Source organism: Diuraphis noxia, unplaced genomic scaffold (assembly GCF_037042655.1).
Source record: "Diuraphis noxia isolate RWA-SAM2 unplaced genomic scaffold, SU_Dnox_SAM2 contig0003, whole genome shotgun sequence".
Taxonomy (NCBI): Eukaryota; Metazoa; Arthropoda; class Insecta; order Hemiptera; family Aphididae; genus Diuraphis; species Diuraphis noxia.
Window position 1 is genome coordinate 42,320,468 of NW_028301713.1, and position 27,790 is coordinate 42,348,257.

Consider the following 27,790-nt stretch of genomic DNA (forward strand, 5'->3'; position numbering starts at 1 on the left):
TACAGTACTAATTGAAAATTAACTTATGTTATTGTCACATTATAAAAATGGTTTAGAATATATATTATATGTGTTACAATATAAAATCATATTAGTATTATCGCATAGGCTAATTATTATGTACTAATAGATAAAATAATATGAGTACATGAATATTTTCAGAATGGAGATATTAATGGACACTATTCTATATTAATTATTTATTTGTCTTCCAAAAATAATTTGATTAATTATCTGTATGCAAATATTTTCTTATAGGAATTACATAAACTTTAAATTGCTTGTGAGGTGGCAAAGAATTGAATATAACTTCACCTTTTTCATTCTTATATTCTTCGTAGAGCAAAGAATAGATACATTGAAACCCAAGTTTCTCTGCTGCACTAGCAGAAAAATTACTACTACAATCAACACGCACCATTGAACATTCGTTTTCCAATGCCAACTCTCTGAAATTTAAATTTAAATACATACCATTGTATTAAAAACATTATTTAAAATACTTCAAAACAAAAACAATATAAATAATATCACATATTATTTATACATAAAAAAAAACTAGTTTTTAGTTACTATACAGTACATAAGGCATAAATGTATGAAAATATTTCTAATTTTTCTAGGTGATTTAATTAAAAATTAATTTTTTGGTGATTAGGACACTATACACAAAAAATCAATATTAAATGATTAAAAAAATTTTCAAATCTTATCAAATATTTATAAGATAGCATCTTAATTAATTATTATTTAATAAAAACAAATTTAACAACTGCATTTTATAATTAATTAGGTATAATAATTAATTTTAATTTAATACTTATAATAGAAGGTCTGAAGGTATTTATTGGTTTTTAATTGTGTTTAATATCATCATTTTAATTGGAATCAGTAGAGAAAATTATGAAGATTTAAACTGTAAAATTTTATAGTTTAAAAACTCCAACATGTCCAATCTTTTTTTTCATTGATTTCAATGCAGAGTTAATCCTTTTTTAGAACTATAGCATTGAGGATTTCATCTACCTATTATATATTTTAGACTTTAAATAATAAATTATGTTGATTACAAGGAGACATACCAGTAATGACTTTGACATTATATCTAAATGTATTTTTTTAATGTTAATAATTTCTCTTTAACCTTAGGATTGCCTGAAAATTAGGATCATAAGTGGAAATTTGATTTATTTATCGGGTGGGAGGGGAGGGAGTCGTACGCTTATAATTATATTATTAAAGGCTCTAAAGCAGATCTCTTCAATAATAATTCCAACAAGACAACTTAGAAAATTTTACAAACAATACCATTTTTAATTACTATTACTTATTATAGTTACTACTAAAATATTGTATGGGAATTAAACGATAAAAGAAAACAAATACAATTGGGTGCCTTACTCTGGTGACTGGTACATGTTTATTATTGACATTTATAGTTATTATAAATAGAAAATATAAGTTGTAAAAACAAAATAATGTGCAATTTTTCGAAAAAGAATCAATCTATAAATAAATATATTAATACGATTTGCCCAGCTTTGATTACATCCATGATTTTATTCTGTGCATACGTCCCTAACAAAAAAAAGTTGCATCTCACATGTGAGTATATGACTGAACTTTGTTAAGTTGCAGCCACCTGCAGAAGTGGATAAATATTTGAGTAGACATTCACTCAAATCTAAGTTTTTGAATCCTCCAAGAATATATCATATTTTTCAGTTGTTTAGGTAAAATAGTTATTTCAGATTGTAAATTATAAGCTATACCCAACAATTATAACTATCAACATTAATTTAAATAATTTAATTTTTTAATTTATTAATAATATTTCCTAAATATTAAATCAATTAATTAAAGCTATCGGAGGAGATTCCTCAAGATGAACCACTATCTAAAATGGGAGGAAATTCAAGTAAATGATATTTTTGAAATCAGGAGGTAATTCATGAGTGAGTTCCCAAATAAATTATGTATAGTACATAATTTTGCTCTGGTTAACGATTGATTACCTAAAAAATAAAAATAATTGTGTATAGGATACCCATATTGCCAGTGGTGTATCCAGGGACCCCCCTGGACAGGGGCCATAAGTATATACCTAATTATATAAATATAAGTATACATATCACCGCCGGCTCAAGATATGATCACTGAGTTCAACAGTACAGGCGCTGAAATCAGGTGCGATCAGTGTCGCCGATCACCTAATTTATCAATGACATATGTCCAGGGCCGTATTTAGGGGGGAGCTACAGGGTACTGTTGCCCCGGGCGGCTAAGTAGGAGAGGGCGGCTAATTTTTTTATAATTTAAATTTGTATTTTGTATAATGATTAATGAGGCGTATTTTTTTTGTTGCCCCTTCGGTCAAATTCCTAAATACGGCCCTGCATATGTCATAGTAGATTTTATAGCTGGGGGGGCCCACCAAGAGGTACTGGGGCCTGGTTGTGGTTAGGTTGTGAAAAAATTAGGGTGGGGGGCCTCTGAATGTACGATGTCATAGTATTTTTTAAACACTTCGGCGCCGCTGGGTGCAATTGTCTGTTTATATGTTTAAAAAGAAGGTAAAGGGTGCCGAAATAGCTAGGGCTGGCCCTAACCTAACCTATATATGGATTGTGGGTATAATACATAGTAACAACTTTTAATTATTACTAAATAAATCTTTGATTTAAGATTATTGTTTATACCTATCCTTGTCAATAATTATTATTGTGCATAATTATAATATGTAACTATCAATTAATTTAAAAATTGAGTGTGTAACGTACTTGCTTTTATAAAAAAGAGCTTTACACACTCCTAGACCTCGAAATGCTTCATTCACAGCGACAACCTTAATATCCATTATTCGATTTACATCTGGGTATCGCTCAAATATATTTGATTCTTGGTCAACTTTTTGAAAAAGAGTCATGAACTCTTTAAACTTAACACAGTTTTCTTGGTCCTCCGTGTTGTAACTGCTAAAATTACTTTGATGTTCACTATCTCGAGCTACTATTTCATTGGAAATTACACCAATTAAATCTCCGTCCAAAGACACAGCTTTGAAAGTTAAACCTAAATTTATAAATAAGAAATTACATTTTTTTGTTATACCAATGGTTTATAAACCATAAAATAATTATAAACATTAATTAGATAAGTATAGTGAGCTTTTATCTCTTACGTTCAAAATTTTGAATGGTGAAATAAATCAGAGTTTGAGACTTTGAGTATTATAATTGTTAAATGGAAAACTGAGGTGGGGAGCATAGGTATTCAATAAAAATTAAGAAGTTATACTCATTTTAGAATTCTGAGTGGAGCGAAAGTATTGATGATGTTTGTTTTTATTGTGGGTCTTAAATTTATTGGTTAGAAATTCTAAACAATATTTCTTTTCATACCTACCTATAATAGTTAATATTTGAACTTTTTTACAGCAAATTGTTAAGCAGATGATTAAAATAAAAACACAATGAGGTACTTATCTATATAAATTGACATTTTAAAAAGTGGTTAGGTTCTAAATTATTAAACATTGCTATATATGTGTATGTGCTAAGGCTAATAGAAAAAAATCTATAATTAAATACAAATTAAGGGTAAGAATGCCTGATGATTTACCCATCCCACTTTTACCTATAAAAATGTTGGTAGTTAATGAAATACAGTCATAAAAACTAAATATTTAAATATTAATTTCAGTTTATACAATGTAATTTATTTATAGGAAATTACTTACCATTATCCAAAGTTTTGAAAAGATAATCTTGAAGTTTTTCCATTGATTTAACATCTTTGAATAATTGTATACATAATGTTAACGGTTCGTATTGAAAGAAATATTTTTTTATAAATTCAATAACACTTTTTCTATCATTGTCATTATTGGCAGACATTGGCACAATATTGTAGCTTGGGCATGGTTTGTCTATGTTGGACTTATTCATTTTTTTCAATTTTAAAACTAAAACTTTTCTACTCTAACTATTATATTAGTTTTGTTTTAATTTATATATTATATATGATATAATTATAATGTATGTATATTAAGTAGGTTACGCAAAACTTAAACTTTCACTTATATAAACTGAAATACAATATATTACTATAGTCTATAATTCTATAATGTATAATAATTATACATATAAATATATAATATACAGTATACACTAAAAATATTAGAAATGTTCAATTCCTATAAGTACATATCACCATTATATATATGGAATCTAACCTACCAGAATTAAACGTCTAAACATACTCGCAGTGTATAAAATTATTTATCTTAATTAATAGCAATGCGTATCAAATGATAAAAATATTTTAAGTGTTATTTTGTTATTTAAAACACTTTATATGTGTATTGTATAAATATATTATGTAATATGTATGTAAAATGTATACACTTAACCTAACATAGGTATCCAACTATTATAGCTATGTCTTATGTGTCAATGTCAAATATGAGTGTATAGCTTTATCTAAAAGTAAACAAATAATAAAATATATTGCATTACAGTGGCATGGCGAACACATGTTTTTGATACACACCCACGTCTCACAAATTATTATACCCCCCTCTCCATAGTTTATATTACATCCTTCTATTCAAAAAGTATTTTTTGATTTCTTATTAATTATTATAAACCAACTCTAAATAATAATAATAGTAAGAAATAAGAAGTCTAGAATAGTATATTTTAGACTGTAGTTTAATGACAAATGTCACAAGGGGAAATTATAATATTATTTATCTTCAGACTTAAATAAACTTAAATTTTAGTTAGGTAGCAGTTTTAGGACTTATAATTTTAATGGCTAGCAAGTGTACAACATTATAATCAATTTTTATTTATTTTTACTCTAATATTTATTTAATATAAATATTCAATTAAAATAATATAAATTAAAGACTGTAGTTAAGTTATAATAGTACATCTTATATTTTATAACTCAAAATAATATATTAAAAATCCAATTGTTTTAATTTTAAATAACAATGCCTCTTTTAATATCTGTGAACTATTTGCATAGTAATTGTTAACAGCTTCATCCTCGTTTATATTAATAATAATAATTTAATCCATTTCTTTCACATGATAGTAACATATTAATGGTTCCATTAAATTTTGTTTCATTGTGGATCTTAATCTATAGTTTTAATCAATTTTAATTTAGAAAAATACCATTCACATGAAGCTGATGTTGCTGGTATTGTGCATGCCTATTTATATGTAGTAGGTATATAAATTTGGAAATGCAGATATTAAATTATACGGATTTAATAATTTAATAATATCTAAAGCAGTAATTTTTGGTGGTGTATTTATGTTACTTTCAGTTTCAGTATAACTGCTAGAATCATTAAGTTCATCGTCACCATTTTCATTATCTGGTTCTGATTTGTTAAGTAAATTTTTAATGTTTGTACAGTTTTTGAGTTCCATATAACATTTAGCAAATGTAATGTATTCCAATTTTAATTCATCAATTTGAATGCTTGGAATCCAAGTCTTAAGATAAATAAAACAATCTTCATTTATTGATAATAGTCGTTCTGTGAAAAAAATCTGTTAAAGTTTGTCAGAATTTGTTTATCTGGATTATATTGATATAGTTTGATCCAAAACTGTGTTATACACTTCAATTTTATACCTATTATTTAGGCTCAAGAATATTGTCTCATTTTCTATTTTTTCTCCATCCATAACCTTTTTATCATCTTTCGTTTATTTGAAAAACATGTTTGTTTCAATGCTAGTCTTCAGCAAATTGTCTTGCATTGTCTTATCATCAGACAATCAGACGGATGACCTAACAAGTATAACCTGAACCACATTATTTAAAGTAACACGAGTATAATCGCTTCGGTTTTCAAACTCAAGGGACAATTTATGAGAAAATTTAATACAGGTAAACAGGAAGTTACAATTATATTTAAAAATTATCAATTAAAAAAAATCATTGTCTGAACCCGAAACAGAATTATTTGGTGTTGGTTCTAACGTTTCTGTGTCTAAAGTTAGTCCATTTGGGTCATACACTTGTGCTGCAAATTTGAAAAATTCAACTAAAGGGTTTAGCCCCGAAGAACGACATCCAGACCATCCGGTACTTCTTTGTTATTGCCCCGCCAGTGCCCAGTAAAAAAATGTATCACACCATTCACACCGCCTTATAGATATATTTCGCTGTTCCTAAAATTATCGTGTTTAACTCGTGATAGATGATCTATTTTAGGAAATATTTTGGAAATATCTACGTTTAATACGTACGTACAGTTTAGTACATTGCTGACATTTGAGCTTTAGTTATTATATATAGGTAGTACCTATTTTGTTCAGACTTTTATACAAAATTAGATTTTAAACGATAAAATTAATTTTAGTGAATTACTATACTACAGTTGTTTTCAACGACGATACTGGAATTGCAATTTTACAAAAAAAATAATGTGATTTAAGTTAGTGTAATGTGTGAAAATGGCCATACAATGTTTATTAAGGGATTGCGATGGCAGTGTCAGAAAAGAAGCGGTGAAACACGATTGCGCCCGTCCTACCTTTTTACATGCCAAAAACGTAACACGATTGCGCCCAGCAAATTACCATGATGGCGCCCGTTTTACCTTTTTACCTACAAAAAACGCAACACGATTGCGCTCTGTGAAATTTATGTCTCGCCCTCAAAAAATATTGGTCTTTGTCCAATACAATTTTTAAAAATACAGTAGAAGTAGTAAACTCAAAGTTGAAGTTAAAAGTTCGAGTTAACCAAGTTCGACTGTATTAATACATGACAAACATTGTTATGACATTATTATTTTTTCATAAACGTATTTTTCCAATGTCTATGCAAGTATAAAACTAATACACAGGAAAATTTAGCTACATGGAATATTTGAAAGCAATGGGACCACAATTTTGTGCCATAAAATGTAATTTGTAATTCTATTGGGTTTTTTTTATACATATTTGGACATATTATAATTTAAAAAAAATATATATTATTAGTGTATACTAATGTGGACACATAATATCAATATATGATATATGATATAATATTATAACTAATGAAAAAAAAAATGTAATTCGTATTTTTCGTAATTTTTTTTTTTTTTAATTTACCTTTTATTAAAAAATAATTATATCAAAGCAATTATAAACAGTATTTTTCGTAATTGTATTGAGTTATTTTAGAAATATTGTAAAAAAATTTATAAGAAACAATTTTTAACCAAACCAACAATTTAATTTTGTTGCCTATAAAATTAAGAAGAAAAATTGTTAAACTTGTCGAACTTGGATAACTCGAACTTCTAAGTTCAACTTTGAGTTACTACTTCGACTGTATTTTTAAAAAGTGTATTGGGCAAAGACCGATATTTATAAGGGCAAGACATATATTGCATGGAGCGCAATCATGTAGCGTAAAAAGGTAAAACGGACATAATCGTGCTAATTTGCTGGGCGCAATCGTGTTACGTTTTTTGAATGTAAAAAGGTAAGACGGGCGCAATCGTGTTACAGCCGAAAAGAAGTTGCCGGAAGGAAAGGGTTTAAGAGTGAGTAATTGGCTAACTGGTTCTAGACTACCTATAGACTATAGTCAATAGTCAATACTCACAATTGTCCATTTCATATACTATACTGGGCCCTAGAAATGTCTTCAGTAACATTTTATAAACGCGAAATTAAAATGGGACAAAACGCTGTGGTCGATTTGAGCAATTATCTACGTGAGGTGTGTGTATGGAACTATGGAAGTTAGAAAATAATTATGAAGAAATTGGTAGCCCCGGTCTTATTATCGAAATAGATGACAGTTTATTTATGCGTAGAAAAAATAATGCTGGACGTATTCTGCCACAGCAATGGATTTTTGGTGGAATATGTCGGGAAATCAACGCGTGTTTTATAATAAGTGTACCTGATCGATCGAAGAAAACACTGTTACCTATAATACAAAAACCAAAAAAATAATTTAAAACCGGGTTCAATAATTATGTCAGATTGTTGGAAAGCCTATAATAATTTGTAGCAAGCGGGATTTATATACATAATACCATTGATTATAAATACTAGTATTTAAAATCAATGACAATACCGTTAACCACGCCTATAATTTTATTGATCCGTACACAGGGGCACTCCCCCAAAATATCGAGAGGTTATAGGGTTCTGCAAAGTGGGAAAATAAAAAGCGCCGTGAAACTAAAACTAATAAGAATTTTTTGGAGTCCTATTTGGCTGAATTTATATGGAGAACACCAGAACACGTCTCGGGAAACAAGATGCATTTCAAGCTATTTTAAAAGATATTTCAGAGTTCTGGCCTCTCCTTTGTAATTTAGCAATTTTTTTTTTTAAATTTATAATTATATTACATTTTTTAAATTTGAATTTTATACTTTTTTTAGTAGTATTAAATATTGAAATAGTTTTTATATTTATTGTATTTTTTTATTTATGTATTAAGGCGGGGCGATACATTTTTTACGGGGCACTGGCGGGGCGATAACAAAGTATCCCGCCAAATACCCTACATAAAAATATTTTTTCCTAGAGTAGGTAGCTGTGTCATTAAAGCCATGATATGGCATGATGCCATATTCCTTCGACGTTATTAGTATATTAAATATTTGCGCCACTTTCCGGGTTCTTATATTCTATTGAAAGGTTTACCGTCAATGACTATATCCTTCGTCTTTTAAACAGTCATAACTCTAAAAACATTGAACTCATTTAAATTTAACACAGATGAGTTAAATCAATTAAAACACAAACTTACCTTCCAGCAATAACTTACCTATTATTAATGTTCCTAAAAAAATCCAATCCTTAATAATTATAGTTAATACTTAATAATGTGTCATTATCACGCTTCTCTACAGGTACGAGAAAACACCGACTTGTTTCGCGTTCAACTCCACCAAACACCCATTGGCCTTCATCAACACGATATGCGTCCTCTGTGGTATTTTCTCCTTCCAAATTTGGATTCATCAATTTCAACAACTATCCCCGTTCCACCTATACATACGAAGTATTTTTTTAAGAATAATCCACTAAAAATTGTCTAATATTGTGAAAATAATGTTAAAAATGTTTGCGTGTGGTATGGGCAATGCCTATATACGCGTGTTGCGGCGCGGACAATAAAAATGTGAAAATTGAGTAGGCACTTAATCTTCTATTTACCGATTTTTTCGTGTCTTAGTATCATACCGTCAAATATGACTTCTCGGTGGAATGAGGCTCAATTGACAAATGATTGCTGAGCTATTTTCAGTTGATTCCGAATAAATTCGAGGGACACTTTTTCGGTCCACAAATACGCGAATGTCACAATTTGAAATATTGACAAGTGGGAGTTTGAAAAAAAGTGGACTTTCGGATTGATTGGTAAAAATTGCACTTAACACATAAGTTTGTTTACATCGCCAAACGACACCGTTATAATAAGCTGTGCTAGGACATAATTCTAAAAAGTGGCTTTTATTACACTCAGTGGCGTAGCCAGGAGGGGGGTTTGGGTGTTATAACCCTCCCCCTCAGCCGTATTTATATCAAAAATATAATGTTTATAATATAGGAATACAATCATTTGGTCGTGGTAAAATGTATTCTGTTATTAAAACCCCCCCCTAAAAAAAATCCTGGCTACGCCACTGATTACACTTAATAACATTGTTTTTTGCAATAAGGCCCTACGAATGTAAAACACTATTAACTTGCATGTACAGATGGCCACTCGTTTTATGTTCAAATATTTCATAAATTTCAATGATCGATGTCATTTTAAATTTTTAACAAAATAAAATTATAACTACACAACAAAATACTAGTTTAACGTACTAAGTAATGCAAGATTATGCTATTATTATTATTATTATTATTATTATATTATTGTTATTGGACAAAATAGAACCTATAAAAATTTTATCTTTTTTTTCAAGATATAAGAATTAAATACCGTATTATATGTATGTATTTTATCTAATTAATGATGCTTATTTTGGCAACTACTGATATATACAGGGTGTCCCACAGAGATCTGACATTCTGACAAATGAAATAACTTTTGTTCTAATCAATGTTTTAAAAAAAAAATTTTTTAATATAATCCATAGACACTTGCGCTAAATTTTTAAAATACATTTTTTATTTTTTGTTTTTTAATATTTGATACATTTTTTTTTCTAAATATTCAATATAGCCAATTTGTAAATTTGATTTTCAGAAAAATGTATACAGGGTGATTCTTTTATCAAACAACACTCATTATTTCAAAAACTATTGACTTTTTTCAAATTTTTTTTTTCAGAATTTTAGAACCATCCTGTTCCAGAACTATATATTTTTAAAAAATATTTTCACCCTTATATTTATCAGGTTAACCATTATCAACTTTTGATTTTCAAATGACAACGTATACTTAAAATTTCATAAACTAAAAAGGCTATTTTTTCAATGAATTTTCACGTTTAAATTTTCATTTTTCATTAATCCGTTTACAAGATATAGCCTCCCAAAGTTGGGTGGTTTTGGGTGGTGTTTGTGTGTTATAGATGTATGTTAGGTGGTATTTACATACAAACACCATATAAGTGTTGTTTGATAAAAGAATCACCCTGTATGATAAAAACACTTATTTAAGTTAAAAGGCTGATTTTTTACAATTTTTTTAAATATCAATATTTTCGTTACGTAAATTATAGTAATTTATAGTTTATACATCACATATTAATAAATAAAATAAAAAAAATAATTAGATTTTAACATGCACTTATTTAAAAATGTTCTTATAAAATATTTTAAAAAAGTTTATTGTTATTTCAAATTACAAGGTTTCTAACATAAACTAGATCGTAATTTACTTAACAAAAAATTGTTATTTAAAAAAAATGTAAAAAATCAGCCGTTTGACTTAAATAAGTGTTTTTACCGGGGGAAATACGTTTGGGCGCATTTACCCAAAACAGAACACTTTAGGGCGTAAATCCATAACACGTTTGGGCGTAATATTTCCCTTTATAAAAGTACGTTTGGGCGCATTTATTTCTTTTCATATATTAACATATTTTACTAAATCTGAGCCTATTAGCGTTACCAAGAAGACACCGCAAGGTTGGCTCAATAGTCTTCCAAAAATAAAAAAACGGCATCCTCGGTATCTGTACTAGTAGATAAATATCTATAGCTTTATTTGGTGTGGTATTTTCCAATAGTATTATGGTCTAAAAATCAAACGATTAAGTACTTATTAGATTAGATTAATTTTTAATATACTCTCGATTACTAGTTGCAATAATCATAGGCGTGCAGGTGTTGCATTCCTATTTTACAATTTATCACTATTCAGTATTCACTACTATTTTTGCCACCATGCAAATAAGGCAATAACATACTTAAATAAAAATATAGTTTTCAATTTTTCGCAGGTGGGACATAGGCTGCACCACCCGTGCGCACGCCTATGGCAATACCTATTGTGCCCAAAGCCCAAAGGTGTTTTCATTATATGCGCCCAAACGTGTTAACAATTTTCAGGTAAATTATTTATACTGCTCCCAAACGGGTTCTCCCCGTTTTTACCATATAAATTTTTCTAAAAATCAGATTTACAAATTGGCTATATTGAATATTTCGAAAAAAATTTTTTATCAATTTTTAAGTTTTTAGTATTAAAAAATAAAAAATGTATTCTAAAAATGTAGCGCAAGTGTCTATGAATTATATTTAAAAGAATTTTTTTTAAAATATTGATTAGAACAAAAGTTATTTAATTTGTCAGAATGTCAGATCTCTGTGGGACACCCTGTATAATACATTAATACCTACAGGACTACAGACTACAACCTGCATAATATTATAGTATATTACCGGTTATTTTTCAAGATTGTTTTTTATTTATCTCTATATACCTACGACATGCAGTTATTTAAAATATATTAAAAACAAGAAGGTACCTATATCAGTCTACTAATTATAATAGTTATTTTTATTAAAATAGATAGTTTTATAATTTTAAACTCACCCTATACAGTTTTGCCTATTGCTGCAAGTACTGCTATGATTTAAAATGTATATCCTTTATTTAGTCAGTTGTTGTTGCATTTAATTTTATTTAACCCATTGTTATTTAATAATAAATTGGAAGGTATATCTTATATTGCCGTATGGCGTATGTATAAATGTATGACATGAATATGAATTTATGAATATATAGATAAAAATCAGATTATATATTATAATCAATAGAAAACAGAACGTTTATTGTCTACACTTATTGTTAAATTGTTATTTTTTAAATATATTATTTTCATTATGCTATTTAACAATCTATACCAGCTAGACGCCTGTAGAAGTGTAGAGGTAGACAAGAGAAAAAAAGTAAAAACCGATAATATTATACGTTACTGGTGAAGTGGTGAGTAGGTAGTGTTATATAATTTATCATTTTTGTTCATTGGTTTTTACCAACGTCCGCAATTTTGATGGCTCACTAACAATTTCAAGATTCTTTATTCGAATTACCATTACCTATGATAAAAGTGACCATCCGTCATCCAGCTATGGGCGTCTCCAGACATTTTTCTAGAGGGTTGGGGGGGGGGTTATTAATTTAAAAATAAATGAAGATTTTCTTATACAATTTATGCTTAGTACAAATGTACAATGCTTACAGTTACATTTTAAAAGTAATCTATGTTTACTTAATTGGCGCGTTACAAATAATGCTTTGGAAAAAAAATTTTAAATTCTAGTGGGAAAGTGCCTTCCCCTTGCCCCCCCCCTTGGGGACGTCCATGCATCCAGGCACGGCGTCACTACATTTTTAATTTTGACATTGACATAATTGATCAAATATCAATAGACATATTAAAAAATAAACAGATATTATGAATCAGTTCTTTCAGTTTAAAAGGTAAGTTTTAACCAGTCATCAGATTTCAGTTAATTTTTCTGTTCCAAAAAGTAATAATCGAGTTGATTTAAAACGTAACTATTCCCTAATCCCATATTATTAATGAGTTTATTTTAGAATTTTTTTTTTGTTATAATTCCAGTTATTAACACAGTAAATACCTAATGAGTAATAAGTATATTTAATATTTTAATAATTATTTGTATTGAGTTAAAAAGTACAAACCTAACTAAATACAACATTTTGCAATTTGGAAATTTACTGGATTTCAATGATTTCATGGAGAAATAATCGTATTATACTTTTATTGATTTTAATTTATATTATTATTATTTTTTTTTTTTAGAAATGTGTGATTGATGAGTGTCAAAACAAATATCTTTAATTCTTGAACGAGTAGTTGACAATTGACATACCTACTAATATACTATTATAATTTATTTTATAGGATAATATGACTAAATAATAGGTTTATTTTGATAGTTATTATTAACTTAATGTTATTAATTTATTATCATATTTTATTTTAGTTTAAAGTTTATAAATTTTGGTTCAAGCCTTAGAAAGTCTAGTAGGACTGTTTAACCTGATCAGTCTGTGTCTGCCACTAGATACACAGAAAGGATCTAGTATACCTTGTCGTAATGTGTAATATCAATTATCAGTGTGACAGATCCAGGATTTAATTGTTTTTTTTTTTTTTCTGGGGGGGGGGGGCATAGTCTAAAATGCGGTGATAATTTTTGTATTCGATAAACGTACAATAAGTTAGTTGCTCAAGCAGGCTTTTACTTAGACAAATATGGGGGAGACCCCTCCTCTTAAATCTGCCACTGAATATTCAATACTATATATGAAAATATTTATTCATGTTTACTTCCAACAATTTTAATCGTCGTCTTCTTACAAATTATTGATTTGTCATGTTTTTATAATATATGTCACGGTTCAATGTAATCTGTGATATACGAAGAAAACTTTCAAAACTTCTACACACTACGGGTGTGCCACGGCATCCAGTTTGAAAACCATAGATACGTAAGATAATTCTCTACATTCTCTATCTCTACATCGTAAGTATAGTCATAGATCTTCAAGCCCACATTTTTGGTGTCAGCGTGACACCGATATCTATGTAACAATAATTATATATACTATAAATATAGGTATCATGTATATTTATAGTTAGTTTGATAATTAGTTTGACGAATATAAAACTGCAGACTGCAACGAAAAAATTATTTGATCTTAAAATAATAAAATATTAAGTAGGTATCCATTCTCTGGTCTCCCACTTCACAATACTCCGTACCAAGGTCGTAACTGGAAAACAATTTCGAGGGGGTCACATTTTTTTAAATATAGATACTATACACTTTTCATTTTTACAATTATTCTTTAATATAATTTATAATTAATTAATTATATTCGCTGTTAAAATGTTCTACTTTGAAAAATTTCGTGGGGGGGCGGACCACTGCGGCACTGTTCCCCCCCAGTTACGGTCTTGCTCCATACTCACACTAAGTATATAATAATTAATGTTACCTGGTCATATTCAAATAGGTAGGTACTATTGTAGTATTGTTAGGTCTTAGGTATTACGCGATCGTCACTTGTCAGTTGTCGCAACATCTTTATATAATATCATCGTCAGTGTATATAAATATTTAGTCTGGCGAGTGGCGAGATTAAATTTCATAATAATTAATAGTCGTGGTATACAGAACAAACGCGACACCATAATAATTGCATACCTATTATGCTTAAACAGTAAGCATACGTCGCAACTAGTTAATTAGTAGTAAATCGATCAAGACGTGTTTAAGTGAAGGAACAATTTAATTATATCGATCGTAATGTCGGTCTATGAAAACGTAAACTACGATGGCTTACTAGAGAAAATGGACCGAAAATCGGTTGTGATCGATGTCCGTGAATGTCATGAGCTTGCTGCAACTGGATCGTTACCAAACAGTATAAACATTCCACGTAATATCGTACACAAATTATTATATTATATATATAATAGGTATATGATAATAATAATATTATAAAAATGTCAATTTGGGTGTATTGTATATTATCTAACTAATACATTTTTAGTGATGAACTTAACGTTATGATGTAAGATTTAAGTTGTCATCTATGATCTATATTATTGTAAAAATTAAAGTTTATTTTATTTTATGTAAAATTATTTCATTGAAATCATTTGCATTTTAGGCGTTGACGCGTTGTAACATAAATTAAAATTAACATTCTTTTCAGTACCTGTAAACTAAAATGTAGTCATATGCCATTAGACACATAGAAAGGTAGACAAAAATTACAATTCATATTGTTATACTCAAACTCAATACGCCTCATGACAAGAAAAATGTTTTATATTAAAATTTAACATTATACAAATAATTTACTGACTATCATTGTAATTCATTACATATTATTTGTAGTAGGTTTATGATTAGGTTTTGATTAGTATAATACATTTTGGGACTAGTGATACTTAATGGCCTATATGGCTATTTTTTTTTTTAACTAGTAATAATATTACATTAACAGTATGTTTTCATTTGTGGCCTGTGGGATGCGGGGTTTGAACAACAATCTATATTGATTATTATTTCAGTCAGCGAGTTGGAAAACAATTTAAATCTGCCTGCTGACATATTCGAGGAAAAGTATAAAGTACCCAAACCCGATAAAAACAATGACGAAATTGTATTCTCCTGTGCCCGAGGAAATAGAAGTCGTCGTGCAGCTGAAATCGCTTTCAAACTAGATTATAAAAAGTAAATACTTCTTCTGAACTATGGTTAACAATTACATGAAATGCATCACATGAGTATAACTGTATAAGGTTTTCAAAAGTTAAAAAATACAATATTGTAATTGTGTATAATTTTTACTTTTAATGGATAAAATCCTATTTAGACTATAATAAATCTAATAGGTCTAATAGGACAATTTGTCTCCAATATATGGTAAACATGTATTGAATATGTTATTATTAATTATAATATGTATTGTAATTAAAACATTTTTTTTTAATGTCCAATTTTATTATAGCATTAAATAAAGCACATTATATTTTTAAATATAATTATACACAAATATTTAAATTTAAATTGATCATTGTCTAATTAAAAGTTTGAAACAATAAAAAATACCTACTATTATAAGTATAACACTCACACTCCCGGCTACACTACTGTAAGTAATAGGTATGTACTCAGGCATGTAGTCCTAAAGTTATTTGTGAGTATGCTACATATGTATGTGGCAGCTTTTGTCATCAACCCAGGTCCGTAGCCACGATGGGAAAGGGCGCTGCCCCCTTAAAAATATTAGACAGACATTGTTTTATATATAACGCTCCACCCCTAAAGTTTGCTTTGCACCACCAGAAAATTTGGTCTGGCTACGGCCTGCATAAACCCATCCACCTCCACATCCTTTCAATTATATAAATTAATAACATATAATTAGTTATTATTTTATTAAGTTGATTTTAAATTATAATAACTTTAACAATGTAATTAATATTATTATAAAGTATATTTATTTACCTAATACATAATATAATAATACTTCTGCCAGCTAGTTTAAAACAATTTTTGTGAAGTAGGTATACGCATGTTTTTGAGCGCATACTTCCGGACCCAAGTTTTTTCTTTAGTATGCTCTCTTTTAAAAATTTGGAAAGTGGGTATGCGCCGCATACTCACGCATACCCTCCACTACATCACTGTATGTACTTATCTAAATACTGTATTAGTTACCAATGAAATCAAAGTTGTCAAAACTCCCATAAATTGATTAGATTATTAAAATATTTGGTAACTTATTTTGTTGTATTTTATTAGATACATAATATTAAAATTAAAAATTAAAATAATTTCATACTTAATACATTTTTAAAAATATGGAGGGCACTGTCAAAAAACACTGAAAATAAATGTGGGAGGGGGCAACAGCGATACTATATGTTACATTATAATACAGACTTTACAGATATAACTATATAATATTTATGTAATTATGTATACAATATAGGTAACCATCAAATCTAAAAGTTTGATTTTGACATTACAGGTTATACAATTACACAGGCGGTTGGGCCGAATGGTCGGTGAAATAATTTATCAAAGTACATAATAATATGTAATATTTGGAAACAATAAATCAATGAAGTACTAAAAAATAGAACCATTTATTAAAAATATTTCTTTGTCTCTACTTTATTGTCTCAATGTCAGTATGTATACCTATTACCTAATATGATCTACCTTCATATGATATTCTTTTAACCAGAATATGACAATAAAATATAATACTGTATTAATATACATTAAATGTAGCCATAAGCGTGCGCATGGGGGAGGCAGGGGAGGTGGTTGCCTCCCCTGCGAGATTTTCCTCTACACCAAAATATAATATTATACCTACCAATTGGAGAAAATCGGGTGGGGGGATTGGAGTCTGGACCTCCTTAGCTAAAGTATTGCCTCCCCTGCCAAGAATACCTACACACGCTTATGAATGTAGCTGATTTCCTGTTTATTTATTTATTATATTATATGCAATTTGCATACAAGAATAATATAACTTAAATATTACAATAAATTGTTGTTAAAACCAGATTTTTATATTATAAAACAAATAGTATATGAAATACAAATTTTAATTAAAATTTACATATTATATTGTCTAAAATTAATTTTAAAAAAAAATTGTACATAATTAATTGGACATAATGCACAATAATTATGAGATGTTACTACGCCTTTTCAGAATATGTAACAAAAAAAAACTAGTAAATCATTTGAATGAATAAATCATTTTTTATTAAAAATCTTAAAACTAATAGATTTATAATAGTATAGGAATTATAAACACATGAATAAATATCTGGTTGATATAAGTTTGAAATGTAGTGTTGTCATAATTTCCTGAAATACGTTAAGTATAGATACATATAAATAATGATAATTTTAAAATTTTGAATACAATTATCTATTTAAATGTAAGCAATTATTTCAATTTATCTAGAACTTTTATATACATTATATTATTTTCTACTTACAGCGTTTAGCTTTAGCTTCAGCAGCATCTGAGGCAGCAACAAAGGTTCTTTGTAATTTTCCTTTACGTTTTTCTCTTAAGTCATCCGCTAAACCTTCAGATAGTTTTTCAATAAGGTCCATGACTTTTTTTGGGTACCTTGAAAAATTAATATTATTAAAAAACAATACAACATACAATAATTTACAGTTAAATTCAAAAATATCATTATTAATAATTCTGAAGATCAATCAAAATTTTAACTCACTGGCATCCCAAAAATTCAATATTGAAAAACACCTGGGCTAAACACACTAATCGATCTTCAGGGAATTTATCTTGATGAGCAACTAAAAACTGACGCCTAAATTGCCAATGATCTTCATACTCATGTTCTGATTTGTATTTATTCACATCCCAAGATGTATCAAAAGTCATTGTTATACCTTTGACAACAAAATAAGAAAATAAAAGTTTAGACAATTGCACTAGTCAATTATGTTTAATATTGAATAAAAGCTGTAACATTTATTGACCAAGATAAATTAATAATTATAACAAATTTAGTAAATATTTCTAATAACATGAGGTTTAAAGTTAAACAATTGATTTAACTAACTTACTATTTTAAAAATCTTCAACTTTATACCGAAAATCAACCTGAAATCTCGAATCAAGTCTGATACAAAAGAGTAGCTTCTCTTAAAATAGAAGTATTGAACGGTGAATAACGAATAAAGCTAAAATACTGAAGTAATGAAGTTTAAAACTTTAAAATGCACCGCTAAGAATATAATATCAGTTCGTATTGAGAAATAAGAAGTGGGTAAATAATATTATTACTGTTGGTGATTTGGTGATAAGCGTGATAACACGTGATGATAAATTATCGGGCAAACGTAAATTGCGCCCAACGAAAGGAAATAGTTGTAAATTGCACCCGGTATTTTTCAGGTATACATTTTTGTGTAGTAAATTGCGCCCGGTATTTTTCAGGTACAAATTTCTGTATAGTAAATTGCGCCCAATAGAATAGTATTATTTTTATGATACTCATTTAGCATTACCCAGAGGACACCACGAGGAGGCGACTATCACTGTCCTCCAAAAATGTATTTTTTGGCTTACTTGAAATGAATAAATTTAAAAAAAATAGGAATTAATGAAAATAGAAAAATTCATTTAAAAAAAAAAATATTATGGTATTAATTATAGTTGTTTAAATATTTTTTGTTAGGTTAAAAATGTTAATAAAAAATACAGTTATAAGTTATCGGCATATAGTAATGAGACATCATCTTGACATATTCAGCCCTAACCTAACCTAACGTTCGGCTTATCCACCAATAAATGAAACACTGTATTTTTAAAATACACATAATAGATAACGATGAATTCAAGATAGTAGATACTATGGGCGCAATTTACTATACCCGTTTTAGACCCTGAAAAATCCCGGGCGCAATTTACTATAGTATTTTTACTACCTACTTAAAGTGGGCGCAATTTACAAGCGCCCAAATTATCAATATAATATCTTAATAAATAATATGTCACTCTGCGCACACAATATATGAAATATATCAAACAAATAATTTTATATATTCTGTGCTCTGTGCTCTGTACATGAACATTAGAGATTTTGATTTCCACGCGTCTGTGTGAATAATATAAATCAACCTATAAAACCAACATATTTTTATTATTATAGTTTAATAATTATTAAATGTGTTGAATGGGATAGGGGGGAGGGGGTAAGCTAAGGACTAATATGGTTATAAATTATAATTATATATCCTCGTACTTAATTTTTAGAATATAATATATTAATATCACAGATAGTCCTCTCTCTCCGACCCTTCCGGCTTTCCTAAGATAAATTCACACTTGATCAACGAGGCATTGGGTAAATTACAACTGGATATGGGATGATATGTGTATAATATATAATATTATCCTGTGGCATATATAGGGGGGGCCTAGTTAGCTGCAGCCCCCCTCCTCCCAATTTATAGTCGTAACTGTTAAATATATAGTAGCCACTAGGTACTAGATCATTTGTTAGCTGTTACATATTCTAGTAATAGCACACAGGAGCGTATACAAGGGGGGATGTGGCCATGTGGGGGTCTGACCCCATCCCCAATAAGCCTTTTTTAAAAATGTGTTCTTAGTATAAAGGAGTTGCAAGGAAACATAAAAGAAATGGATAGGATTTTTGGAAGTTTTTATTTAGTCACACACAAAAAGATGGTAAACTAATGACTAATGTATTATATAATATTATCGCTAACAACGACGATACGCGATGCCTGTATGTCCGTGCGGATAATAATAGATTTTCCTGCATTACAAAAAGTTTAAGAAAATAAGTATATAAATATTAATTATAGGTAATATTATAATATAATGCTTTTGAAATTAGTACTAAAATACTAAAATATTATCAATTTTGTATTAATACTGTTTTTTTTTTAAATTTAAATAATTATGAGGAAACAACAAACTTTAAAAGATTTTTTTAAACCATCCTCGTCTACAGTGTAAATTAATACAATTAGAGAACGAATTGATATTTAAATTGTAGAATTTTGTAATAAACTGTATTAAATATATTAATATAACATGCATTATCCGAACAAATCTGTCAAGCACTTGGACCAAACCCAAAGGATGTAAAAAACTTAATTTTATTCCTAAAAAACAGAATTGTTCAATTTAATTTAATCTAGAAAATGTATACTTTAAATACTAAAAATGTAACAAAAAAAATGTATTTTACTAATGGCCTAGTTGTCGATTTACTGTGATCAATAAAAAAAAAAAAAAATAACATGTATTATTATTTATTATTTTAAATATAGAAATAATTTTTAAAGTTTCGTTGAAAGCTTTAGAATAATCTTTAAAACATGAATACATGATCAAGCGGTATAAAGATACACGTCTTGATCAAAGTTTAATTATTGGTCTTGTTTACTTTCTCAAGAGAACCTACTCTTACATGGTACTATCACTCGTCAACAAATATATTGAAGGACCGACAACAACTTTAAGTTTTTTTCTTTTAAAGTACTACCGCATTTTACTATTACCCCAAAGAAACATTTCTTGTTAGCTTAACTAACATTACAGAATACGCCTAACGCCCGTGATTATCACTAAAGAATAAATTAAATAATAAAGCTGATAAAAAAAATTAAATATACATAGTGTGTGTTACATAAAAAAAAATATAGAACCTTTATTAAAATATTAAAATATATAATATATTCATATTTTTAATGGTTAATTATAACGGTGCATTGGAGTTATCAGTGGAGGGCCAATAATAAATTAACACTATTAAGACTTAATAATTACTTTACTGTTCGGTGGTTTATTTTTGTACCACATAACAATGCATAAACAAACTCAAAACATATTGCAATAGTGATACTTATAAACTTGCGTGGCTGCATTGCCTGCATTTTAAACGAACTAGGCACGAAGTATTTATGTACAACTAGCATAAAGGATTTGTTTTTTTTTGTATTATTCCTAATTTCCTATAAAGTATAAAATATAGACTATTTATTATAATATTAATTCGCCGAGGTATTTGATTTCAATATATATATATATATAAAAAATAATAATAATATTATTAGACAAAAAAGTACATAGGAGAATGTAGTTAACCAGTCTTAAAAAAAAGCTCATGGGGGGGATATGACACTCAAATCCTCCCCCCCCCCCGTAATTACGCCACTGGTACGAACTACGAATTGTAAATTGTACTTGTCTGTGGCTGAACGTTTGTTATTCAAATTTCGCGGTAATCATTTCTTTTCATCGCATCACGTCTTTCCTCCATGCTCCGTATGTTTTCATAGACATTTTATCTCGGTAAAATTTTTTTATCAAGGTTACAGACAATTTTCAATTTTTTTTACCTGTCTATTTTGGCGTATGTTAAAAGTATAACGTCAGGTTAAATAGTCGAATTTGAGATTGTAAATTATCCATTAAAAGTAAGTACATTTTTAATTTTTATACTAAATTTAAGAAATTCATCAGTATAATAGTATATCGTACTATTAAAATATACAATTTATCGAGGGATTCGTTTTGTGATCATATTAAATTACCTTCTTTCGATACTAATTATGTGTAGTAAACCCAACAGTAGTATAGTGTAGTTATGTATAAATTATACATGTAGCGATCACTACATATGTAATGTCATGCGAAAAATGTATCATTATTTTTACATAATTTAATATTTGCACTTACAGTTTTTTTGTTTTATAAAATAATTTGATACCCATTTGACGATCAGTGTTAGTTTTGACCATAGAACTTGTTGTTTATGATTTTGACCCACTCTAACTTGCAAGTGCTTGAATAAGTATATTTGCATATCATATTTTCTATATTCATGCATAGTAATTGAAAAGCATTAATGAGTAACCTACATTGAGTCTTATATCCTATAAAACACATCTAAGATGTTGAGAAAATTTGTCTTCAGCTGTCGGGTTATCCAAGATAAGATAAGATTCTTTTTAACGTAAAGCCTTGGGGTATGTTAAAAAGTATCTTCAACAAAGGTATCATAGATATGTTCAGGATGGGGCAAGGAGCTTTAGTCTACCTCTTGAGCAATTTTTTTGATTTCTAAAACATACTGGCTATCAGTCCTGCTAATATTCTATTGCCTATGTAGCTTTGTGTATAAATGTATATATGATGATGACCTGGCGAACGTATAGTGGGTGTCACCTGAAATTACAGGGGGTTCTGGTGTATATCTTACATCCCCAATTCTATGAGCGGCATCTATTCCATCTGGCATTGCCATGTTTACTACATAGAATTGGTATGGTGGTGAATAGTTGTTTAGGATTTCTCACACATCCTTATTTATTACTAAACATTTTTTCAATAAAAAGTTTGTGTTCAAACCATAATGTGGAATTGTAATACTTGCTACCACTGTACTGTCTGTACTTAGTATTAAGTACAGAATATTTTTTTTAACTCTGGAGCTTATGAAAAATATTTAATGTAGTTATACTATATCTTTGTTACTTTTTTAGTGTACTACCTAAATATATTTTTTTGTCTAAGTACGTTGTTCACATGTGACATGTATGTTTAACATTGAAACATTCACACATAATCACATTATCTCATATGTATATAATTATTGTTTTAGACAGACATAATGTCGCTCCGCAAAATATTGGTAGCAACTAAACCATTGTCCAGAAGTATCCATGGAAGCAAACCTTTATGTGAAGATGCTCGTTTGAAAAATTTAAAGGAATGGCAAGCATTTTTCCAAAGACCTGATGGTGTACCAGTTTACCTGAAACGTGGAATGACTGATCGCCTTTTGGTTGGTTTCATAGTCATTGGTACTTTTGCCGGATTTGCAAACTCATTCAAGTACTTGTACGAAGAAATAATTAAACCATGAATAATGTATATATGTAGATTTTACAGTTAGTTTTGTAATTATAATAATAATACAGTGAGAAAATGTTATAACTTATAATAAATCATGTATTATTAATCAAAAGACATTTTTAATTTTGTATTTTATCAGATTAACATGAAAACAATTTAAAAAAAAAAAATGATTTTATTTTGAATTACATTACTAAATAAAAAAACCTTTAGCACATAAATAACAGTAATTTCCAGGTAAAATTGTTTTGTACATTAGTTCCTCTTATACAAAATGATTATAAGATAGTTCAACTATATCTTTTAATTATCGATTTTGCCTGAATTACAATATTTTTAAAACTAAAAATTGTTAGTAAATTAATACTTCAGGGGTTTTAAGTTGATGTTGTGAGTGGTACCGAGGAAGGCGTTTGTTGTGGAGGTTGATTGTTAATTATAATAAATTTTTGCAATACAGCAAAAATTATTCCTGAAATCCCTAATATGATGAGTCCAGTGAATGTGATTGACAACCAAGCCGGTATTCCTAATGATTCTAAAAAAAAAATTTTGATGTGTATTGTATCAATTTTTAGGGGATTATTACTTAGGTAAAAAGAAAAAATGATTATAGTACTGATTTTGCTTTTTGATATTATTAGACAATACATTATTGATTTGTTATATATTTATATTTTATGTGAGTGTCATCTATTTTTCATTTGCTTAACGCTACAAATGAAAGTATTTTGATGAATGTATATTGTTCTCTCACGCAAACTATGTAGCGTTAAAAAATAATTTTGTATTTTAAAAAGTTTTACAATATTATTTCCATTGTATTGCGATAAAAAATACTATATTTAATTTGATGAAATTCAACAGTACCTTGTAGGTAATGAAATTGACTTAAAACGATAAAACCAATGCTACTAAATAACAAATCTAATATTCATATGCAAATTCACTGTCTTAACTAATAATTATATGTCATAAATTGTAATATAATATTGTTATTACTTTAATATTTTAGTGATAATAATAATAAACGGAATTTTCGATCATGGTAAAATGGTATAGGATTTTATTTATTTATATTTATTAATGGGCTTAGCCCAATAGATAAGTAAATAAGTTCAATAGTAATGATGACATATGGCCAATAAAACATATTGTTAAAGTAAGCAACAACAGAATGGAATAAACAAATGATAATTTTAATTTAAAAAAAAATTCAAAAAGGTTACATTACAAATTAGGAACTTATTACTCATGTGCAATGCGTATTGTATGGTGAATAACATTTTTCCTACTATAATTGATGTTGTGGAATGGAATAACAAAAGTAGAATTAGACCTATTAGAGCGAAAAGGAACTTTACAATTAATATAATAGAGAAAGAAGAGCGGGAGCATCCACACGTTTGTCAATTAATAACTATTTATCACAAAATTGAAAATTATAAAACTACAGTTGCATTTAGATTCATTCAATAATATTAATATTTACCATTACTTAGTACTTACTATAATATGTCCTGGTAATAGTTTTTCTTCCCCTAAGAATCTTTCGTCTTGCTTCTGTTTCATTGAGAAATGAGATTGTTACTTGAAAATATAACATTAAATTTTGGTTGTCAAAATATGGTTTGATGATTTCCACACATACAGATAAATAATAAACCCATTATATTCATTTAAATCATGCCGATTATTACTTACCAATCACCAAGAACAAAAAAAATGTAGAGAAACGCATTTTCAAGATATTGTATTAGTTCTTTTGAAACTAAATTTTTAACATCAATAAATAATACAGTACCTTCTAATGAGGTTGAGTTATATTTTTTACATCCATTAGCCGGAAAGATATTTATTTGGTATCTTATCTGTCTTTTACTATGTCGTAATAAATAAGGTTGGGCTGATAACTTATGTAAATAATTACTCATGCATATATTCAAATAAAGATCCATATTACAACACTATTGAACAGTTACAAACATTTATATTTTTATGTAAGATAATTTACTATGATCAATATTATTCTCGTCTTCTGCAGCAATCATCTCCACATCATTTTCTTCTTCTTCTTCGAGTAGTTTTTCTTCAGTTGCCAAACGTTGTTTAAGTCCTAAAACAATCAAGTAATTTTTAAGTTTACATTGTTATTTTTTAATCATACATGAACATAAGAAAGATTATAAATGTTTTTCTAACATATTGAACTATATGTATAAAAAATACATTATATACAAAATGAATGTATGTTGACTAATTTAAACATTAATTATCTTTTAGTAAATACTCTAATAATAAAATTTTTTTGAACAAATTAAAAAAAAAGATCATAAAACAATAAAATGTTATCGTTTTGAATACAATTTTAGGTTTTTGATGTTTTTAAAAATGATTTTTACTTCAAATATTCAACTAGTGGTCAATAGGTAATAAGTTTAAGTGAACAATTAGCTAGAAGAGATCTACATATCGAGTTGCTTTAAAATAGTTTCCAAATAGTTGAGTTAATATCTAGGTATGTTGATGCCGGTCAGAACATATCAATTTGAGTTTAGTTATACATGTCGCGGTTGCATTGACATCAAAATCTGCTTTTGGTGAGAACACGTTACAAATAAATGATCATGTCATTTTTTTCATGGTTTATCTTCTATCCCGCTCATTATTATGATATGAAGAAAGCCAGTAAATGTTATTGAGTTTTAGACTTTAAAGACATTATCTCAAATTTGTAGGAATTTAATACTAATAATAATCAATAATCACAAAAAAGATACATTTTTCTGACTTCTATACTGGCGTAGCTCCCAAAATACTTCTAAAAAGCCTTAAAATATTTCTTAACATAACCTCTAAAGCTAGGGATCAATAATCCACGGGCCACATGTGGTCTTCATAGTAATTTTATGTGGCTCTCAAGTAAAATTTATAATTTTTACAAAAATCATGAACTAAAATAGTAATAAACCAACAACTGGAATCTGCAGATTAAAATAAATGTTGTTTATAGATAGTAGATATCTAATTAAATTAATAAACCTAACAGTTAATGATTTCATAAACTAAATTTGATATGATTAAATATTTTTATATATAAAAAAATAAAGTAATTGATGACATCAAAAAGATTGCCAACCCTTAATTTTAGATATAATAAATAATGTTTATTTATTTCTTTTGATATTTCTAGCCTCACTTTTTTTCCAGAACTATATTTAGTTATATTCTAGTTCTTCTGATAAAAACAAAGTTTAATCCAGGTTTTTCTTTGAGTTTACTAACGTTTTTAAATTAATATCCAATGATTCATTGATACTATTAAAGTTTGATGATTAATCACTGTCATTAGCAACACATTCTATCTCTTTTCAATGACATTGGTATAAAACAATAGTTAATTCTCCAGAGTAAAGACACATTAATGTTAGTTAAAATAAATTCCATGATTGAAATTGATTAAAAATAACAGTTCTTCAATTATTACCTGCAGCAGGAGACCTGATCAGTGACATATCTCTTTGGACTTCTCTGATATCTCTGTGTTGTTCAACTTCACGTCCTTTACGTAATCGCTGCATTACATAGGTAGATTGGCGCCTCTTTTGAATTTCAGTTACTTTCTTAATTGCTTCCACTATTTAAACAAAGATCATTATATTTTATTAGTTATGAAATGTGTTAATAGTATAACAAACAATTTTTAATAAATATATTTAGTATGGTATATTTACTGTAATTGTTTCATAACTATGCATATTAAATATAGTTTACTTACTTGACATTTGCCAAAACTCTCTGTCATATTTCATAGGAATGTTACGTCTTTTTTCAATCTCAAATGATGGATCGACAGCCAGTTCTTTACCAACAGCTTTACGGTATGCTTTAGTCCATCGTACACGTCTAGGGTTCTTCTTCTTTTGAAATGCTCTATGACATTTCGAGCGACAAAATTTAAATACCTAAAACATAACAAAGTTATTAATAAATGTTTTCTAAGGGACTACGAAATGGACATAATAATATTTAATGCATTTGACATACCTTACAATCATTTCTTACGAAGTGCATTCCATGTCCAGGATATATTTTGGATGAACAAAAATAACAAGTGTCAATACGCATTGTTTTGTTTTAGTCATTAGCTAAGAAAGGATACAAAAAAAAACTGCAGAAGAGTAATAAATGTATACTGTCTATTGCAATTAATCACAGATAAAAAGAAATGAAATATGAATATTAATTTTTGTTTTGTTTTCATATAATATTATAATATCCTATAAGATTTTTATCAGTATAGCCTCTAGGACATAGCTGATATTATCATTTGAAAATT

At 28.1% G+C, this 27,790-nt stretch overlaps 6 protein-coding genes across 7 annotated transcripts; 2 read left to right on the plus strand and 4 right to left on the minus strand.

The window, feature by feature from the left end:
- Window positions 1-185: 185 nt before the first annotated feature.
- LOC107170284 (arylalkylamine N-acetyltransferase 1-like) lies at window positions 186-4,109 on the minus strand. The gene is made up of 3 exons (XM_089223658.1): window positions 3,740-4,109; window positions 2,781-3,072; window positions 186-449 (listed from the first exon to the last, which is right to left on the minus strand). The coding sequence occupies exons 1-3, from the start codon at window positions 3,945-3,947 to the stop codon at window positions 227-229; spliced, it is 723 nt and encodes a 240-aa protein (XP_089079784.1). The 5' UTR covers window positions 3,948-4,109; the 3' UTR covers window positions 186-226.
- A 10,386-nt stretch (window positions 4,110-14,495) lies between these two features.
- Window positions 14,496-17,158, plus strand: LOC107170549 (rhodanese domain-containing protein CG4456-like). The gene is made up of 3 exons (XM_089224143.1): window positions 14,496-14,922; window positions 15,563-15,725; window positions 17,029-17,158. Exons 1-3 carry the CDS (start codon window positions 14,790-14,792, stop codon window positions 17,072-17,074), a joined length of 342 nt encoding a protein of 113 aa, XP_089080269.1. The 5' UTR covers window positions 14,496-14,789; the 3' UTR covers window positions 17,075-17,158.
- Window positions 17,159-17,756: 598 nt separating this feature from the next.
- Window positions 17,757-18,823, minus strand: LOC107170557 (partner of xrn-2 protein 1-like). 2 transcript variants are annotated; one of them, XM_089224145.1, is made up of 4 exons: window positions 18,621-18,822; window positions 18,266-18,443; window positions 18,020-18,156; window positions 17,757-17,885 (listed from the first exon to the last, which is right to left on the minus strand). In XM_089224145.1, coding segments are annotated over exons 2-4 (309 nt in total). In that variant the 5' UTR covers window positions 18,436-18,443; window positions 18,621-18,822; the 3' UTR covers window positions 17,757-17,883. The 2 variants fall into 2 exon arrangements, with proteins under 2 accessions (XP_089080271.1, XP_015376196.1); XM_015520710.2 differs by lacking the exon at window positions 17,757-17,885 and having other exon boundaries at window positions 18,012-18,156; window positions 18,621-18,823.
- A 3,027-nt stretch (window positions 18,824-21,850) lies between these two features.
- On the plus strand, window positions 21,851-23,563 carry LOC107170542 (uncharacterized). Its single transcript, XM_089223727.1, has 2 exons — window positions 21,851-22,010; window positions 23,198-23,563. The coding sequence occupies exon 2, from the start codon at window positions 23,207-23,209 to the stop codon at window positions 23,459-23,461; it is 255 nt and encodes an 84-aa protein (XP_089079853.1). The 5' UTR covers window positions 21,851-22,010; window positions 23,198-23,206; the 3' UTR covers window positions 23,462-23,563.
- A 43-nt stretch (window positions 23,564-23,606) lies between these two features.
- hoka (membrane protein hoka) lies at window positions 23,607-25,294 on the minus strand. Its single transcript, XM_015520474.2, has 3 exons — window positions 25,156-25,294; window positions 24,961-25,041; window positions 23,607-23,989 (listed from the first exon to the last, which is right to left on the minus strand). The coding sequence occupies exons 1-3, from the start codon at window positions 25,190-25,192 to the stop codon at window positions 23,829-23,831; spliced, it is 279 nt and encodes a 92-aa protein (XP_015375960.1). The 5' UTR covers window positions 25,193-25,294; the 3' UTR covers window positions 23,607-23,828.
- A 71-nt stretch (window positions 25,295-25,365) lies between these two features.
- Window positions 25,366-27,729, minus strand: LOC107170363 (ribosomal protein L24-like). Its single transcript, XM_015520462.2, has 4 exons — window positions 27,499-27,729; window positions 27,230-27,416; window positions 26,939-27,088; window positions 25,366-25,567 (listed from the first exon to the last, which is right to left on the minus strand). The coding sequence occupies exons 1-4, from the start codon at window positions 27,577-27,579 to the stop codon at window positions 25,440-25,442; spliced, it is 546 nt and encodes a 181-aa protein (XP_015375948.1). The 5' UTR covers window positions 27,580-27,729; the 3' UTR covers window positions 25,366-25,439.
- Between the last annotated feature and the right edge of the window lie 61 nt (window positions 27,730-27,790).